Consider the following 17,895-nt stretch of genomic DNA (forward strand, 5'->3'; position numbering starts at 1 on the left):
GTGATATTTAATAGAATAATAATAATAAAAACATAGTTTCACTTTAAGAAGACGGATTTATTAAGGTGATATTTAATAGAATAATAATAATAAACATTATAATAAGACATAATAATAGAATAATAATAAACATAGTTTCACTTTAAGAAGACGGATTTATTAAGGTGATATTTAATAGAATAATAATAATAATAAAAAGATGAATAATAATAATAAACATAGTTTCATTTAAGAAGACGGATTTATTAAGGTGATATTTAATAGAATAATAATAATAATAATAATACGGATAAGGTGATAAATATAATAATAATAATAATATAAACACAGTTTCACTTTAAGAAGACGGATTTATTAAGGTGATATTTAATATAATAATAATAATAATAATAAACACAGTTTCCCTTTAAGGAGACGCGCTTCCTGAAAGCGTAGCCGGAAGTACGCAGCCGCGCTTCCGGTCCGGGCCGTGACGTAGCCGTGACGTCAGGCCGCCTCAGAGCGTCGCATCATGTCGGCCGCTGCAGTGAAGAGGAGCCCGGGAGCGCTGGCCACGGCCTACCTGCTGCTCTACAACGTCGTCATGACGGCAGGGTACGTCACCGAGAGAGAGAGGGTTATTGATCCGCATGGTGGAGGAGTTTATACTGGGAGCACTGGGAGCGGATGTGCAACACTTAATAACGTCCCCCTACAGAGAGAGAGAGAGAGAGAGAGACATAGAGAGAGAGAGAGAGAGAGACATAGAGAGAGAGACAGAGAGAGACAGAGAGAGAGACAGAGAGAGAGAGAGAGACAGAGAGAGAGACATAGAGAGAGAGAGAGAGAGACAGAGAGAGAGAGAGACAGAGAGAGAGATAGAGACATAGAGAGAGAGAGCACATGGAGAGAGAGATGAGAGACATAGATAGACAGAGAGAGAGAGAGAGAGAGAGAGAGAGACAGAGAGAGAGAGAGAGAGAGAGAGACACATAGAGAGAGAGAGACAGAGAGAGAGAGAGAGAGGGGTTAGACATGAGAGAGAGAGAGCACTGGGAGCGGAGGTGCAACAGAGAGAGACAGAGAGAGAGAGAGAGAGAGAGAGAGAGAGAGAGAGAGATAGAGAGAGAGAGAGAGAGAGACATAGAGAGAGAGAGAGAGAGAGAGAGAGAGACAGAGAGAGAGAGAGAGAGAGACATAGAGAGAGACATAGAGAGAGAGACATAGAGAGAGAGAGAGAGAGAGAGAGAGAGAGAGAGACATAGAGAGAGAGACAGAGAGAGAGAGAGACATAGACAGAGACATAGAGAGAGAGAGAGACATAGAGAGAGAGACAGAGACATAGAGAGAGAGAGAGACATAGGGAGAGAGAGACACAGAGAGAGAGAGAGACATAGAGAGAGACAGAGAGAGAGAGAGAGAAGCTCATCAGATTAAGGAGAGGACAGACGGACTACACTACTACACTACAACACTAGACTCTACTACACTAATCACTAATGAGACAGATGGTTTATTGTCTGCGGGGGGTTTACACCATAAATTGTTATTTTTTTGCAGGATAACGACTGAATTTGACCTTTTTTTTTATCACAAAAGTTAAATATAAATATATTAAATATAAATATAATAAATCAAATAAATTCCACAGAGATAACGATGACCTAAAAAGTGCAGAGAGAAAAAAGACCTAAAAGACGTGTTGTGATAACATGAAAAACAACAAATCTAAATCAGAGTGAAGTTAGGACTGAAACATAAATAGTCTATTAATATAAAACAATCCCAATCCAACACAAAACGTCAAAGGTCGGTGAACTGACTCCTTAAATGTGAAGATATGTTCCTTTTTGCTGTTTTATTATTATTATTATTATTATTATTATTATTGTTATAACGTAACATCAGAAACCCAATAATAAGGACAAACAAAAAGAGATTAAACGACTGGTTGAGTTTATCTGACACTGAAACATGATATTATGAGGAAGGTTTTCCTCTTAGAAAAAAAATGCAACATTTATATCAAAGTTTCTGTAAAATAAATTAACAGAATAGAATTGGCTGCAATTTTTATAAAAATGTTTTTAGGGAGGAAATATTTATAAAATGATGTAGAAAACACATTTACTAGCATGAAAAGTTTATTTTTACCCATATAATGGAATTGTCCCTTTTTAACTCGTGTAATTATAAGTAAACGACGGTGGGTTTAATTCTAACTATGCAGTAGAGATTATTCACATCATTAGAAGTCAGGTTTTTTTGCATTTATATTGATTCCAGTTGAATTTGACTCCTGGTATTTAACCTCAGATAACGTTCTGTAAATGTTTAAAAACTACCGGTGTTGAACCTTGAACCTGAGATCTCTGCGTGTCTGGTTTGTCGACTGTTGCACAAGTGAATGGTGGGCGTTGTTCTCTGGCTGCTCCAACCAGTCGGGTCACATTGTGAATGCCTCGGTAGTGACGGGACGCACAGTGACTGCTTTGTACTGGGGACACTTTAGGGTGTCGCACACGCAAGTCTAATGTAAATCCTGCATTAGACAGTAGACGGGTCAGTTTCTGATGCTAATGTTCATTCTGGGAAACCAAAGTTTCCCCCTGCAGCAGTTACTGCTAGTGTCTCCACACGCTCTGCAGCTGACCTTTGACCTCTGTGTTGACACAGATGAGCTCATTCTGAATGCTACATTGCGTTATTATAATATTTTTAATACATTATATTTTATAAACTGAAAACCCTTATCAGGCCATTTAAACTTGATGTCTAGTTTTTAATATTTGCAGAAAAATAAAACAATATTTTTGATTTCCAATCTTGTTAGTAGGCATGTTTATTTATATATCACATTTCAGCAACAAGGCAATTTAAAGGGCTTTACATAAAACATTCATATCAATATAAAGTGCAAAAAACAATCTCTAAAAATCCCCCAAAAATAGAAATTTTAAGCAGCATAAAGAAATGCAAGAAATGATTCAATAAAATGCAGAAACAGAAAAGTCTTTAGCCTTGATTTGCAAAAAAAAAAAAAAATTAATGGAGATTATTGTTTAGAGTGAAGATGTAAATGTTCTATATTAAGTTATTAAACATATATCCATTTGTTTTATGTGTAAGCAGATATTCAAAAATAAGTTTCCTTGCAAACATTAACTGCTGCAACAAATGTTTTAAAGGCTGACCTTCATTTATATATTATTATTTATTTATTTTTGTCTAGTTTTTTGCATTAATTTGCAGTGAAAACACTGCCTAATCCCCGTCTGTCTGTCCAGGTGGTTGGTGATAGCTGTGGGTCTGGTCAGAGCGTACCTGGCCAGAGGAAGCTACCACGGCCTGTACTACTCCATAGAGAAGCCTCTGAAGTTCTTTCAGACTGGAGCCATTCTGGAGGTGAGATCAGAAATATACTTCATTAAATACAATGTGTATATTTATATATATAAATAAATAAATGTAATATTTCAAAGATGCCTATTGTTGGTCTTATCAGCACACAACATCCAGTTTATATAAGCAGACAATTATTTAACTTTTTTTTTAGATTTCAACTTGCCCTTGGTGCTTCAATGCTTCCTTTCCTAGCTCCTTTAGCATAGGAAACACTTGACCTTCCTTTACCCAAGATAAGGAGATAATGCCGACCCATAATTCATTGCTGCTGCAACATTTAAAGTGACGCATTATCCGGCTCTGCAAATGAAAATTATTTTTTAAAGCATCATTTCAAGAGAAAAAAGTTTTTTTGTGAATGCAAAACACAGAATAAGCAGTAAACCTTAAGAAAGAAATCCATTCTGTGTTGTAGGCGTTAAAGGAAGCTACCTGAAGCATGTTGAGTGATTCTGTTTTCTCTTCCTTCACAGATCGTTCACTGTGCTGCCGGTGAGTCTGAACCTCCTGCCTCCACTCCGATCCCTCACCAGTAAAACATTTCACCGTTTATTAGTGTTGCAACGTATAAAGACACAAACACATCCATCACTCAGGTGATCGGGATCTGTCTGATTGAGATCATGGAACTAGAAACATCAAGATCAATATCAAACAAGCATATAATAAATGAAACACGTCAAAAATGAAATATATCCTAAAAAAAAAAATGATTATCCTAAAATCTACTATATAGGAAAAAAGGAAACAATATATATATTAAATCCCCCCAAGAGAAAAGTTCATCTTTATATTTATAGGAATATCTACGTATTAAATTGACACATCAGAAGTCAAAAATATATAAATCATTGAAATAAATGAATGGATATTTTTCATATTTGTAATTACATTTTGTTTAGACCGCTACTTAATAAAATCTACTTTTATAGTTTTACCAGAAATAAGTTTCATTCATCACAAATCTTTCAACAAAGATCCTACAGATTTATTTTTTTGAGGTCACTGCTTTCCATTTCCCTGGTTTGCAAGATTAATATATATATAATATATGATTATTATATATAATGTATGTATATATAAAACATGTTTTAATGAGCAATAGTCCAAAACGCAGAGATGTTACATTTAATATGAACTATGACAAAGAAAATCTGAACCAGCAATTGTTTGGCAATTATATATATATATATATATTATAATATTTTGTATTAAGCCAGTGAAATATGTTTCATTGTTTTGTGAGTTACAGGACAAAAACTAATTGTAGACCATTATCAATTATCATGACAGGCATTATAAAAGTTATTTAATCCGTACCACATGTGTTCAGATCTCTCAGCTCATTGTGAGCATCAGATAGTCGTGTTTTTAAATCATTGATCTCGTTGTTATTATGACTCGTCGTCAGACTGCATTCATATCTCAGATGTAAATATTTGCCGACAAACAGAAACGTTTATATATCTGAAGTGTTTGACAAAGAGAGAAGCTGTCAGACACACACACACACACACACACACACACACACACACACACACACACACACACACACACACACACACACACACACACACACTGCTCTATGTCCCCCTCTGCTGGCCAGCTGAAGTCACTGCAGCAGCATTCATTCATATCTCCTTCACTGTCAATATGTTGTCCACAGTTTTTATTCATAGATAAAGTATTTCCTGTTTTTCTTTTAAATTATTTTCCCCAGTTAAACAGAATAATAAAGCAATGATGATTCTTTACTTAACACATTTTTTTTCTTCTCACAATATAATCAAAGGAACTGATAGGAGTATCGATAGGAGTGTTAGAATCGGTAAAATCCTAACGAGCCCTTTGTCCCTCCTCATGTCTCAGGAATCGTTCCGTCCTCCGTGGTCCTGACTGGGTTCCAGGTCATGTCCCGGGTCTTCCTCACCTGGGCCGTCACACACAGCGTCAGGGAGGTAAGACGACTTCCTGTTTCCACCTGAAATCACTCAGTATGAAGAACACAATGTAAAGAGGTTGAAACGTGACCCGTTAATCTGCTGTTTGTCCCGTCGATAGAACCGGGAGGAGTAAATGTGTAAGTAAGTAAAGTCGGGTCTCGCTGTAGTTTTGCAGGAATGACTTTTAGTGAAGTGAATAACGGATGTTTCTTCTTCGTGTGTCTTGTTTGGCGCCCGTTCTCTCTTTTTTTAACCTCATATTTGCATCGGTTTCATTCTAACACCTGAGGATGATGACTGCAGTGTGATCTGAAACAACCAGCATGAGGAGTAACTCCTGCAGCGTGATGTCGCTCCGTCTCTCCTTCCTCCTCCTCCCATCATGCTTTGTGTTTTTTTTCCTCCTGCAGGTGCAGAGTGAGGACAGCGTGCTGCTGTTCGTCGCGGCCTGGACCGTCACGGAGATCATCCGCTACTCCTTCTACACCTTCAGCCTCCTCAACCACCTGCCGTACCTCATCAAATGGGCGAGGTAGGAAACTCCACCTGAGAGTTTGTATTTAAATCTACCTGCTGGGTCACATTTGTTTAATTCTGAATGAATAAATAGTAACAATAATAATCTTTATTTATATGGCACATTTTACTATGTAGCTCCAAAGTGTGGTTAATTAAAAAATGAATAGAAACAGAAAACCTTCCTTTTACAGATAAAATTAATAAAAGTGGTAGGATGAAAGCATGGTTTCACACTTACAATTTAAGTGAAATTTAACTTTTTTGTGCTAAAGTCGCTAACTGAAGGTCCATCTGCGATTCAACCTGTATATAAGAAGAGGACTTAGTCTTTGTGACGTCACTCATTGGTTTGTAGACTGATGTTATGAAGCCTAGAGGTCGGCGATTATGCCGTCGCCATGTGTTTTGTTTTTTTCAACCAGTGAACAGGAAGTGACCATATATGGACTGAGGAGGAGTGACGTAGAGACGCCGTATACGTCTCTGGTGTCGACCTGTCAATCAGTGTGTAGCCCCGCCCTAAAGCATCCCCTGCTTTATGGTCTGTTTGACTCTAAATGGAGCATCATTTACTAAATGAACATCATGCTGTATTGAAGAAGACTTGAAACTAGAGATTGAGACCATAAACTCATGTTTACAATGTTTACTGAGGGAATAAATCAAGAGAGAAGTAGAGTCATTTTCTCATAGACTTCTATACAACCAGAGGAGTCGCCCCCTGGTGGACAGGAGAGAGAATGCAGCTTTAAGACATGAAGCTTTGACTTCACTTGTCAGAACAGGAGGTTCCGTCTTGTTGGACTGAGGACAGACTAGACGTTACAGTGACTCATTACTGGTTACAAACGGTGTTAAAGGACTGGACGGGCCGGGGCTAGCTGGTGAGCATGCTAACTTCAGTTGATAACTTAGTCTTTGACACGACAACACTACAACTTTTCACATTGTTGTTAATATTTTAAACTCAATATTCTTCATATTTAACACGCTGCAAAAAAATGGTGCCGTAACAACCATGAATATCTACACCTCTCTCTGTGAATGATGGGATTCATCTTCTGCATCTTCAACCAGGCAACCGTTGCTAAGTGCCTCCCTCTGCGCGGTCTCTGTTGCTAGGCAGCAAATGAGACCGTCGCTATAATTGTACACAACTTTCAGTTTGAGTTGCACCCGGAGAGGCAGAAAAGAAATTGGTCGTTCATCCTTGGAAAATTCAGAAACAGATTCTCTGTGTTTGAGTTCTAGTTGAGGAAGAAAAGGAGCTCGTATGTTATCGTGAGCTTTCTCCTCAAACGGTTCTCTGAATCAAAAGGTAGAAGCGTGCAGAGGCCGCTGTACTTCCTTTGTATTTGATGATTATATCAGTGTTTTGAATGCAATCATTTATTACTATTACTTTAAAGTATCTATTTCTTCACTTCATTTGTCAGTGACTAAGTTAACATGCACACTAATATTCTGAATGTAGTATTTTCTGATTAGTGCATGTGTGATATGCTCTTGATATTGAGGCTTTAGTGCCTTCATAATATTCCTCTTAATCAGAGTTTTTACTGAAGTTAACCTGTTTACTGTCGGCTCTGTGTTTGCATTTACCAAAAAGAAAAGCCAAAAGTTACCAAAGCTTGCAGAACGTTGACGGTGAGGTTCACCAGAAAGACAACGTGACTGCAGCTGGAAAGGAAACTAAAGTTATTTAAAGGAGGTAGCTGTAGGATGTATGAGTATTCAGGGCTGCATTTAAATGGGAATATTATGGAATAGCAAAAGTTTAAGATCACAATCTATTGATGAATTAGTCATTTACATAACATGACATCATCCTCACCCGATGATGCACTAATATCTTCTCTCTTTCTCCAGGTACATTTTTAAAAAGCATTAGTTCTGCAGCTCTGTGTTCTTCATCTGAGTTTTCTTCGCAGGAGAATGTTTGTTTTAGTGGAAAGCAGGATTGTATCTTCTAGTTTTTTTACTTTCCTGTCGGTGAAAGTTTACAGCATTCAAACATATAAACCTGAATCCACACCGTGCATTTCTCAGTGTTTTTCTATTTCTATTCAGACCCTACGAACATTAAAAACATATGATTTATGATTCCTCCGCTGCAGGTACACCTTCTTCTTCGCTCTGTATCCGATGGGAGTGACCGGAGAGCTGCTGACCATCTACGCAGCGCTGCCGTACGTCCAGAAGACGGGCCTCTACTCCGTCACTCTGCCCAACAAGTACAACTTCTCCTTCGACTACTACTCCTTCCTCATCCTCGTCATGATCTCCTACATCCCCCGTAAGTCAGCAGAGGGGTGTTTAGTGTTTCTTATTTTGTGGTGACAATAAAACGGCCAGCGAAGATATAGTTCCTCCAGAAAAAATACATATATACAGAAGTTCATTGCATTTACCAAAAGAAAAGACAGATTTTAGTTTTCTTATTAGAATTCCGTATTTATAATCATGACAAGAAGCAAAGAAGCGTTTCATGGTTCAGGTGTAACTAATAAAGTGGCCACTTAGTGTAAAAATGTGTTGATGGTGTTTAGGGCTAAAAGATTTTGAAAAAATACCTAATTGCATAATTTTGACTTGTATTGCAAATGCGATATGATTTACAATATAAGAGGAAATTATCATTTTTACATAATTATTCTTATTTTCATTATTAAAGGGATTATGGTGTGTTTTCTGCAGGGATCTGTTCCAAACAAAGTCTGTAGAATATAATGTGTAGGTCAGCACCACAGTAAATCATTCAAATTTAAATTTGTTACACATATTTCACCTTTTAATAAATATTACACCTCCTGCCATTTGAAAAACGCAGTCGGCCATTTTGTGATTTTGATGAAATTGTGATTAATTGTTCAGCTGACTGTTGATGATGTAAAACTCTCTCATTCTATTGCTAACACACTGATCCTCCCCCTAAGTCTTCCCCCAGCTCTACTTCCACATGATCCGGCAGAGGAAGAAGGTTCTGGGCCACGTGGAGGACTACAGCAAAGTGGAGTGAGCCCTGCAGAATCCTGACGGGTCTGACGGAGGAGGAGAAGAAACCAAAACAACCGACAGAAGAGGAACAAAATCACGTCTGCTTACAGAAACACCCGCCGGGTTTTCAGAACCGGCAGGCGATTCTAATTATTGAGCAACTTTATTTTTTTTCTCCAGCTGTTGTCCGGGTTGATGAACGAACTGGTGTTTTATTTGGTTTTGTAGTTGTTTTTATTTATGAACAATAGTTTAGTCAGGGAGCGTGCAGCAGAACTCGGTTCGAACCGATCGCACTGATAGAATCAATAAATAATTTTCATGTCACCATAGAGATAGATTTCCCCCGTGGCTCAGCCTGTAGAGAGAATAAAAACACTAGTACTGAGACTAGGTCGTAGGTTTGACATCTTCAGTGTTTTGGTCCAGATTTGTTTTGTCTTCTTTCATTCATTTCAGTCAGAAGTCTGATTACATTCCTGATTAAGTTCAATAAACCTTTTTCATTCTGTGCTTGCATGGTTCTCTATCTGTTTTTCTGCTGTTAGCTGTTGTTCGTTTGGACATATCAGATTATGTTGAGTCTTTAAAAGTTTCCCAGTGATGATTTGTGCTTTCTGATTTCCTCATTGTTTGATGTTTAGGTGGTTTATGCATTAATAATAGTGTTTTTTCTCATCATCATCCATCCTAGTGAGCAAACATCCGTCTTCTCTTCATGCAATCGCATTTTCATTATTTTGTATTTATTGAAAGTAACTAATTTTAACGTTTTTAGCTCTAGAAAACCTCTAAATTAGAACATGCAAACTTTCATTAAAGCTTTATTAAGCTCTCTAATTAACTAAAGAGGTCAGTGTGTTTATAAACTGGATGTTTATCAGCTTTATTAAGCTGTCATAATTTAAGTTAAGGACAGAAAGCACAACAAACGGTAGCAACAGAGTGTTCTGATGAAAAGAGCTTTGATATGTAACAAAAACAAAACCACATTGTAGCCTGAATTCATGTCGGATGTTCAACTTTATGGACTTTTATTTTGAAATTCAGAGTGATGTCACTGTAAAACCAGAGAGAGGTGTCCGTGTCGATTGGAGCAGGTTTACAAAACCTGTTCTGAATTTGTTTAGTGAGTTTGTAGTCGTGATCTGACAGTGAGTCATAATTCTTTTCATGTCTGGTTTGTAAAGGTCATTTTTGATGCAAAAGGTTGGCTCATTAATTTTGATTGATTGATGTTGCATTTGTGACACTTTGGAGTTGTGATCCTGTTTTTATATTTTGTAAAAACATTAATTTAACACCAGGCTGAAAAGCATTTAATTGACCTCTTTAGATTGAAACTTTTAACAAGATTTTCAGCTTAAATTCCTATTTAAAGGGCCAGTGTGTAGGTTAAATATCAGGACAATATATGCACGTCATTATACACATTTTATGCCAATTTGTTACCGTGAAACTATGGCAGTTATGTTGAGGCAAAAAAACAACTTTATGCAAAACATCGTGGTTGGGACTAAATAAGTACTTAAACTAAATAAAGCGTAACGATGTTACATAAGTAAGTCAAACACGTCACAAACATCCGTAACATAACTTTACAATAACACCGTTATGTTTGTTTGACCCATCAATATCCTGTCTTAATAAACTTTTTATTTGTGCATAAAATTAGAAGCAAAAAGTAAGATTGGTGTTGTTGTTGCACGCTAAATTACTTACAAATTGTCGTCATAAATCTCCCATTCTGACGTAAGACTTTGGGGAATGTAATATTCATAAATTTAGTTTTTATTATTTTATAATCTGAAACTAAAAATTGTTGTTTTCATTATCTTAGATGAGCCCTGTGATTACAGAGGGGTATTCAGTTGGATGCAATCTGCAACTCCACCACTAGATGTCACTAGATCCTACACACTGCTCCTTTAAATCTTCTTCACCCAAATTCCAAAGATCACCTGTCCTGCCCCACAGATTTGGAAGATGGTGGTTCTGATAGAAACTGTTGAGACTTGAACGCTGGTTTCTACAAAAAAAGATCCTTCAGTCAATATTTTAAACAGGATTTTAAAATTTCCTTTCACATTCCTTGTCTTTGGGTCGGAGGCAGAAATCACTGCCAAAACCTTTGCATGTCTAAATACTGACCTATGAGATGCAAGTAAATGGGTTAAACTGTTCCTTTAATGTTTTCAGATCCTCTCAGAATCCATCAGTGTGCCTCTTTTGAGTTTATTCTGTAGCAAAGTGAGCAGCTTGTGGCTGTAAAGTCAAACCTACCCCCCTTAACCCCGTAAACGACTGAGCATGATCTGGGATACGTGTTGGATTTGTCTTGCAGAGGCAGAAGTGCAGCTCATTGTAACAAACTGCATGAAAGAGGAACATCTGGATGCCTGGAATGATGATGATGTGTGTTAAAACAATACAAAAGCATATGTTACTCCAGAACTGGTTCTACTGAATAAAGTTTTGATACAAATGTTTTGCATGGGCCAGCAGACTTTGTACAGGTATGAATACTGAGTATATATTTACAATAAACCTACAGTATGGGAAGCATATTCACTATTTTTTATTATAATGTACATGCACTGATATATATGTATGATAGTGAGTGACAGAGCATTAAATGTTTATGTGGTGACTCATTCACAACGTTTCAGAGCTTCAACAGCTGATTTATATAAACAATTAGCCACACTGCCATGAATTCACACTCTAATGAAAATGGACTCGATGCTTGTGTGAGGTCATCTGCACGCTGCTGTTTTCACATCATATCACTGGCTTTTGATGTAAAGCATCTATATTTCCAGAGTGCAAATACTTAACAGGCTGAGGGGCATTCAGGAAGCAGCTGAAGAGCCAATCAGCTCCCAGCATACAACAACCCATTGTGTCATAGTCAGAGTGATCTAATAGTGTCTGATATTTATAGATATGATTATGATTTTGTCTCTTTGTGGTCATTTTCTTTGTAGTCTCTTTGTAGTTGTGTTATGGCTCTTTGTGGTCGCTTTGTGTCTCTTTGAAATCATGTTGTGTGTCTTTGTAGTTTTTTTTTTGTCTCTTTTGTAGTTTTTTCATGTCTCTGTTGTAATTTTGTGGTAATTTTAGTGTCTTTGTAGTCTTTTTGTCTCTATGTAGTCTTTTTGTGTCTCTTCGTAGGTTTTTTATGTCTCTGTAATAATTCTGTCTCCTTGTCTCTTTTTGGTCGTTTTGTTTCTCCTTGCAGTTGTTATTTGTCCCTTTGTAGTTGTTTATTTTGTCTATATATATTTATAGATATAATTGTGATTTTGTCTCTTTATTTGTGGTCGTTTTGTGTCTTTCTGAAGTAGTATTTTGTCTCCTAGTCGTCATTTTGAGTTTCTTCCTGGGTGGTATGTGTCTCGTTGAGTGACATTTTGTAGGTGAGTGTCCACTTCTTACAAACAGTTTGTAACCTAATCTGTTCAGAAAATGATTAATTCTGAAATAATTCTGATTTCATTCAGTTTTTGGTTCTAAACCCATTTTTATCCTCCGTCCTATGGACTCAGGTAGTTTCTCCAATTTGTCGCTTCTTTTCATGACCATTTCCAAACTGTGTGTGCACGTATGTGTGTTTTTCTTTGAAGAGTGCCTGCAAAGGTTGCTTTCCTCCAGGATGAGTCACAACACTGCAGAGCTCATCTCCCCCCCTTTTTTTTCATGAAAGAGGGAATGAAACCACTCTGAAATGGGAAGCCTCTTCCTCCTGTCTCACCACATGGTGGAGGGGATTCTTCACCGCTCATTATTCTTACAGCTCTCATCTCTCACACATTGTTCAACATATTCACCTAATTAAGCCATGAGATCACACGTATGAATATCTGGGAAAGCCTGCTGCTATTTGAGACGTCACTGAATAGTTCATGTGTTTGATATGATGTTCATAAGGCATTGTGGGTCATAATAAACAACACAATGGAGCACTAAAAAGGTTTATTTGTGCATGATGTTTGTCTGAATATTCACAATGCCTCAGATGGGATATTTGTCAATGGACTGAAAACAGCTTCCAGAATCAGTGAAGAGTGATAGTAATTCATTGTGAGTTTTGATATTTCTAGCACTGAACAAGATCTGCGGTCCACCTTCAGCTGCATGTACCGTCCATCAATCCGTTACATCCTCTTATCTAGCGGGCAACGTTTTCCACCTCTTCCTGGGCATCCCTTTCCTCTTCAAAATGACGCTCCCATACTACTAAACTGAACAGAAAGAGTTTTTGCGACCCATTCATAACTTAAACCTCCTCCCTATCCACAGCTCCATGGACTCATTTCAAACATATTTGTGATCCATCAAAAGCAAACAATATCCAGAACGAATTATGTTTCCTTTAAAAAAACAAAATTAGCAGTTTCATTGTATGGTAAGGTGCAGCTATTCCTCGAGGATTTCCCAGGCCAGACGTGATATATTATCCTTCCACTGTGTTCTGGGTCTACTCTCAGGGTCTCTTCCCAGTTGGACCTGCCCAGTAAACCTCTAAAGGGCAGGTGTCCAGGAGGATAATGATCAGATGATGAACCTCCTCAGATTTGACGTGAAGGAGCAGTGTCTCTACTCTTAGCTACATCCAGATGTCTGAGCTCCTCAGGTTGAGCCCAGACTCACTACAAAGGAAGCTCATTCCGGCAGCTTGTAGCTTCATTCACTACCCAAAGCTGATGACCATGGTGAGGTTCAGAACATAGATGGTTAAAATTCAGAGCTTTGCCTTCTGGCTCAGCTCTTCAGCACAAAGGTCCAGTACAACCCCCCCATCACAGCTGACGACGCACTGAACCACCTGTCCACCTCACGCTCCATTTGACCCTCACTGATGGACAAGACTCTGAGATGCTTGAACTCCTTCGCTTTCCCAACAGAGAACCATGAACTCAGACTTGGAGGACTCTCATCTGAGTGCTGCAGGTCACGGTCTGATGGAGCGAAATAGAACCACATCATCTGCAAAGAGATGCACACATCCTGGGTGTATTTCCGGATTATGACGAGTAATCATTGTTGCTATGGTGTGTGTGGTGATATATGCTCTGATGATCTTTGAACAATGTGATTTATGAATCCTATATTAAATACTTACTTGCTTTTCTGCCTTTTTAGACTCGATTTCTTTAGTTTTAAAAATATAAAAAAGCAGAGATGATTATATATCACTGATACATTTTGTTCTTGCCATCTTTGTGCCGATGTGAGGGAAGGACATCTTCCCTCTGAGAATTTGTATTTGTTTTACAAAATAAACAATTATTAATTGAATTGATTGAATTGAATCTTCAGAATTTGTATTTGTTTTCCAAAATCAATTATTATTGTATATAATATGTATTGATTCTAATGCATTTGGAGTTTGGTGAGAGGCAAATTCTTAATCAATTAACAGAAGTCTGATTGTGTGAAATGACCTCTCTCAGCCGCAAGTGAAATCACACAAGGAGGTATAATATATGTAATATATATATATATATATATATATATATATATATATATATATATTCCCTTAAGAGTATTAACTAGATAAAGAACTGTACTGTAGGTCCCTTGGTAACAACATTTTAAGATAAAGTATGGTGACTTTGTTCTCCACTTCTGGTGTTTCACAGGGCTTAAGATTTAAGGTTAAAAGATTCCAATATTTCTTTATTCTTTTTTTTCCCTTCTCCATCTTCCTCAAATTTTTCCTATTATTTATTAGTATTACATTTTCTTTTTGTATTGTCCTCTTTGTTCATACTGTTCTTCCTTCACTGAATGAAGGTTCTGTGCTGATTTGTGTAATATTATATAATCTAAAATATAAATCAAAACTGATTTAGAACACAAGAGCTCATTCATGTAAATTAAGGTTGAAACAAACATCAGAAGACACAGAGCTTTTTGAGGACATAAAGAAATCTACATCAGGAACACTCAATAAGACGTAAAGTACATAAAGTAACAGTATATCATTTAAATTGTCCTAAGTGTGCTCGCTTTAGAACAATACCAGTCACTGTATCACATATTTCTTACTCTATATATTCAAATTATTTTTCTCAAATGCAACCTTTTGCCATAATAGCAATATTCGGCTCAATACCACGGGATCTCAGGCTCAACCAATACGGCAGAATGTGGCTTTTCTTCTTTTCTTCTTTCTTTCAATCGATGGATTAAAGATCTTAAGCATTATCTGACCCTAGAAAAAAAACATTATGTTTCAAGAGGCTGTGCCCTCAACTTCTATGACATTTGGCAACCAGTTGTTGATCCGGTAGAAAAGATAGACGCCTTAGAGATTTCATATACAAAGATATCATTTGTGTGTTCATAAATCATTTATCAAACGTACCATTGAACTCATGTTCTGGTTTAGGATGGATTCGTTTCAGATGTATTTTTTATAACCTAATAAAAAATACAACAAAACAGACATAGAGTTTGGCTGCTGCCTTCTAAAGATGTTTTTTTTCTCATATTCTCCAGTCCTCAGGATCCTTATGATCACATGACCTCCTACAGAGTGCCCTGCCGTGTTGACCCTGCAGACGCTCTGATCTCAGAGAGGTCAACAGCTTCAGATGCACTGACCTCTGAGCATGAGAGGATTATGAGACGCCGGCCCTCGACACAGACCTGCTAAAGGTCCCGACACCTCTCCTACACAAGAGCAAGACTCACAGAAATCATAGTTTAGCCTCCATTTGTGGTCATTGTGTTTATCTTTGTAGTCGTTATGCATCTATCTTTGGTTCTCAGTCTCTTTGTAGTTGTTTTGGTCTTTTTTGTAGTCATCCTTTCTCTGCGGATGTTGTGCCCTTTTTGAAGTTGTTTTGTGTCTCTTTGTGGTCATTTGGTCTGTGGTTGTTTTGCCAATTTTGTTGTCATTTTGTGTCTCTTTTTAGTTGTTTTTCAAGTCTTTGTTGTTGTTGTTTTATGATTCGTTGTTGTCATTTTGTCTCAATTTTCTGTTTGTAGTCAGTTTCTGTATATCTGTGTGTATATGTGTTTGTAGTCACTTTGTGTTTATTTGTGGTTGTTTTGTGTCCCTTTGTAGTCATTTTGTCTCAGTTTGTGGTCATTTTGTGTTTATTCCTGGCAATTTTGTCTGTGGTTGTTTTGACCCTGTCGTGGTCATTTTGTGTCTCTTTGTAGTTGTTTTTCATCTCTTTGTTGTTGTTTGATGCTTCTTTGTGGTCATTTTCTCTTCCTGGTTGCTACGTGTCTCTTTGAGTGACATTATTGTCTCATCTTCATCTTGCCTACAAAGTCAATACTTCTTAGTAGTATTTTTACAGCATGTTCCCGTGTCTTTGGTTTCTTTTGATGAGCTCTGGGTTTCCCCCGATGCTGTTTCTGGAATGAAGGATATATAAGGTATATATAAAGTCTTTATTCAGTGAACTAAAGCAGCTTTCCTTCCATCTTTAGTCTTTAATCTTCTGTTTAGTATGAGTGGACTCTTTAACATAATATACTGACACAATCAAACAGTATGAGCACTTTGGCAACAAGCCTTTAAAGACTTTTTATTCTTCTATTTTATGTTATCAGTAGAATGAGTTTATTTATCAAAATGTTTATGTAGATTTACTTCACTTTTAAATAAACCTGCTTGCACGGAAAGAGGACAAACGGCAACATATCCCTCTTGTCATACATGACAAATACAAATCCCCATACTTCTTAATTAATCCTTTCAAATAACACATGATACATAACTTTTGAAATTACAGTATGTTAAAGGGTTACTTCAAGAAGATCACAAAAGAAAACATTTTATTAATCAGATCAGATGTGTGTGACTCTGTGTGTGTGTGTGTGTGTGTGTGTGTGTGTGTGTGTGTGTGTGTGTGTGTGTGTGTGTGTGTGTGTGTGTGTGTGTGTGTGTGTGTGTGTGTGTGTGACGGTAAACTGCTGCTGAACAAGTTCATTCAACGTTCAGACGATGGCGGCAGTGTTCTGTGTCAAACACACACACAGGAGAAACTACCTGCAGCTTCACAGCTGATTGACAAGTTTTCACATTGCAGGAGAAAGTGTTTTTCCTTGATTCAAATATCCCACAACACGTGTGTGTGTGTGTGTGTGTGTGTGTGTGTGTGTGTGTGTGTGTGTGTGTGTGTGTGTGTGTGTGTGTGTGTGTGTGTGTGTGTGTGTGTGGTTTTAGTTCTTGATGAAAGCAACAAACACACACACACTCATAATACACATTAGTTTGTAAAGTGTATATTAGATTTATTTAACCTCACCAACACATCTGTCGGGGTGTGACAGTGAATCTATTGTAGATATTGATCGATATGAAGTATAACAATAACAAATAGTTTTCTATTATGTCTTTTATGTTTGTATATCATATTGTGATCAAGCAGTTTATTACAAAATGCAGCTAATTATTACATAATGCGGGTGTTATTACATAATAAAAATTGTAAACTGTATTACACGTTGTATTGTTATTACATCCATTGTTGTTATAACATGTGTTATTATACATAATTTGTTGTTTTAACATGCATTGTTATTACATGATGTGTTGTTATAACATGTGTTGTTATAACATGTGTTGTTATACATCATTTGTTGTTTTAACGTGCATTGTTATTATATGATGTTTTGTCATAACATGATGTGGCGTTATTACATAATGTGGTGTTATAACGTGTTGTTATTACAAGATGTGTTGTTATAACATCACGTGGCGTTATTCCAAGGTTGTTTTGTTATTACATGATGTTTTGTTTTTACATGATATGTTGTTTTTAAATACTGTGGTGTTATTACATGATGTGTTGTTATTACATGAGTTGTTATTACCTGTGTTGTTATAACATAATGTAGTTATTACATGATGAATTGTTATTACATGATGAGTTGTTATTACATGATGAATTGTTATTACATGATGTGTTGTTTACATACTGTAGTGTTATTACATGTGTTGTTATAACATAATGTAGTTATTACATGTGTTGTTATAACATAATGTAGTTATTACATGTGTTGTTATAACATAATGTAGTTATTA

At 36.9% G+C, this 17,895-nt stretch overlaps 1 protein-coding gene across 1 annotated transcript; it reads left to right on the forward strand.

The window, feature by feature from the left end:
* Positions 1–458: 458 nt before the first annotated feature.
* On the forward strand, positions 459–9,356 carry hacd2 (3-hydroxyacyl-CoA dehydratase 2). The gene is made up of 7 exons (XM_054615643.1): positions 459–594; positions 3,267–3,384; positions 3,858–3,876; positions 5,254–5,342; positions 5,738–5,859; positions 7,964–8,142; positions 8,783–9,356. The coding sequence occupies exons 1-7, from the start codon at positions 512–514 to the stop codon at positions 8,863–8,865; spliced, it is 693 nt and encodes a 230-aa protein (XP_054471618.1). The 5' UTR covers positions 459–511; the 3' UTR covers positions 8,866–9,356.
* The last annotated feature ends 8,539 nt before the right edge of the window (positions 9,357–17,895 follow it).

The sequence above is a fragment of the Anoplopoma fimbria genome, chromosome 16 (assembly GCF_027596085.1).
Source record: "Anoplopoma fimbria isolate UVic2021 breed Golden Eagle Sablefish chromosome 16, Afim_UVic_2022, whole genome shotgun sequence".
Lineage (NCBI taxonomy): Eukaryota > Metazoa > Chordata > Actinopteri > Perciformes > Anoplopomatidae > Anoplopoma > Anoplopoma fimbria.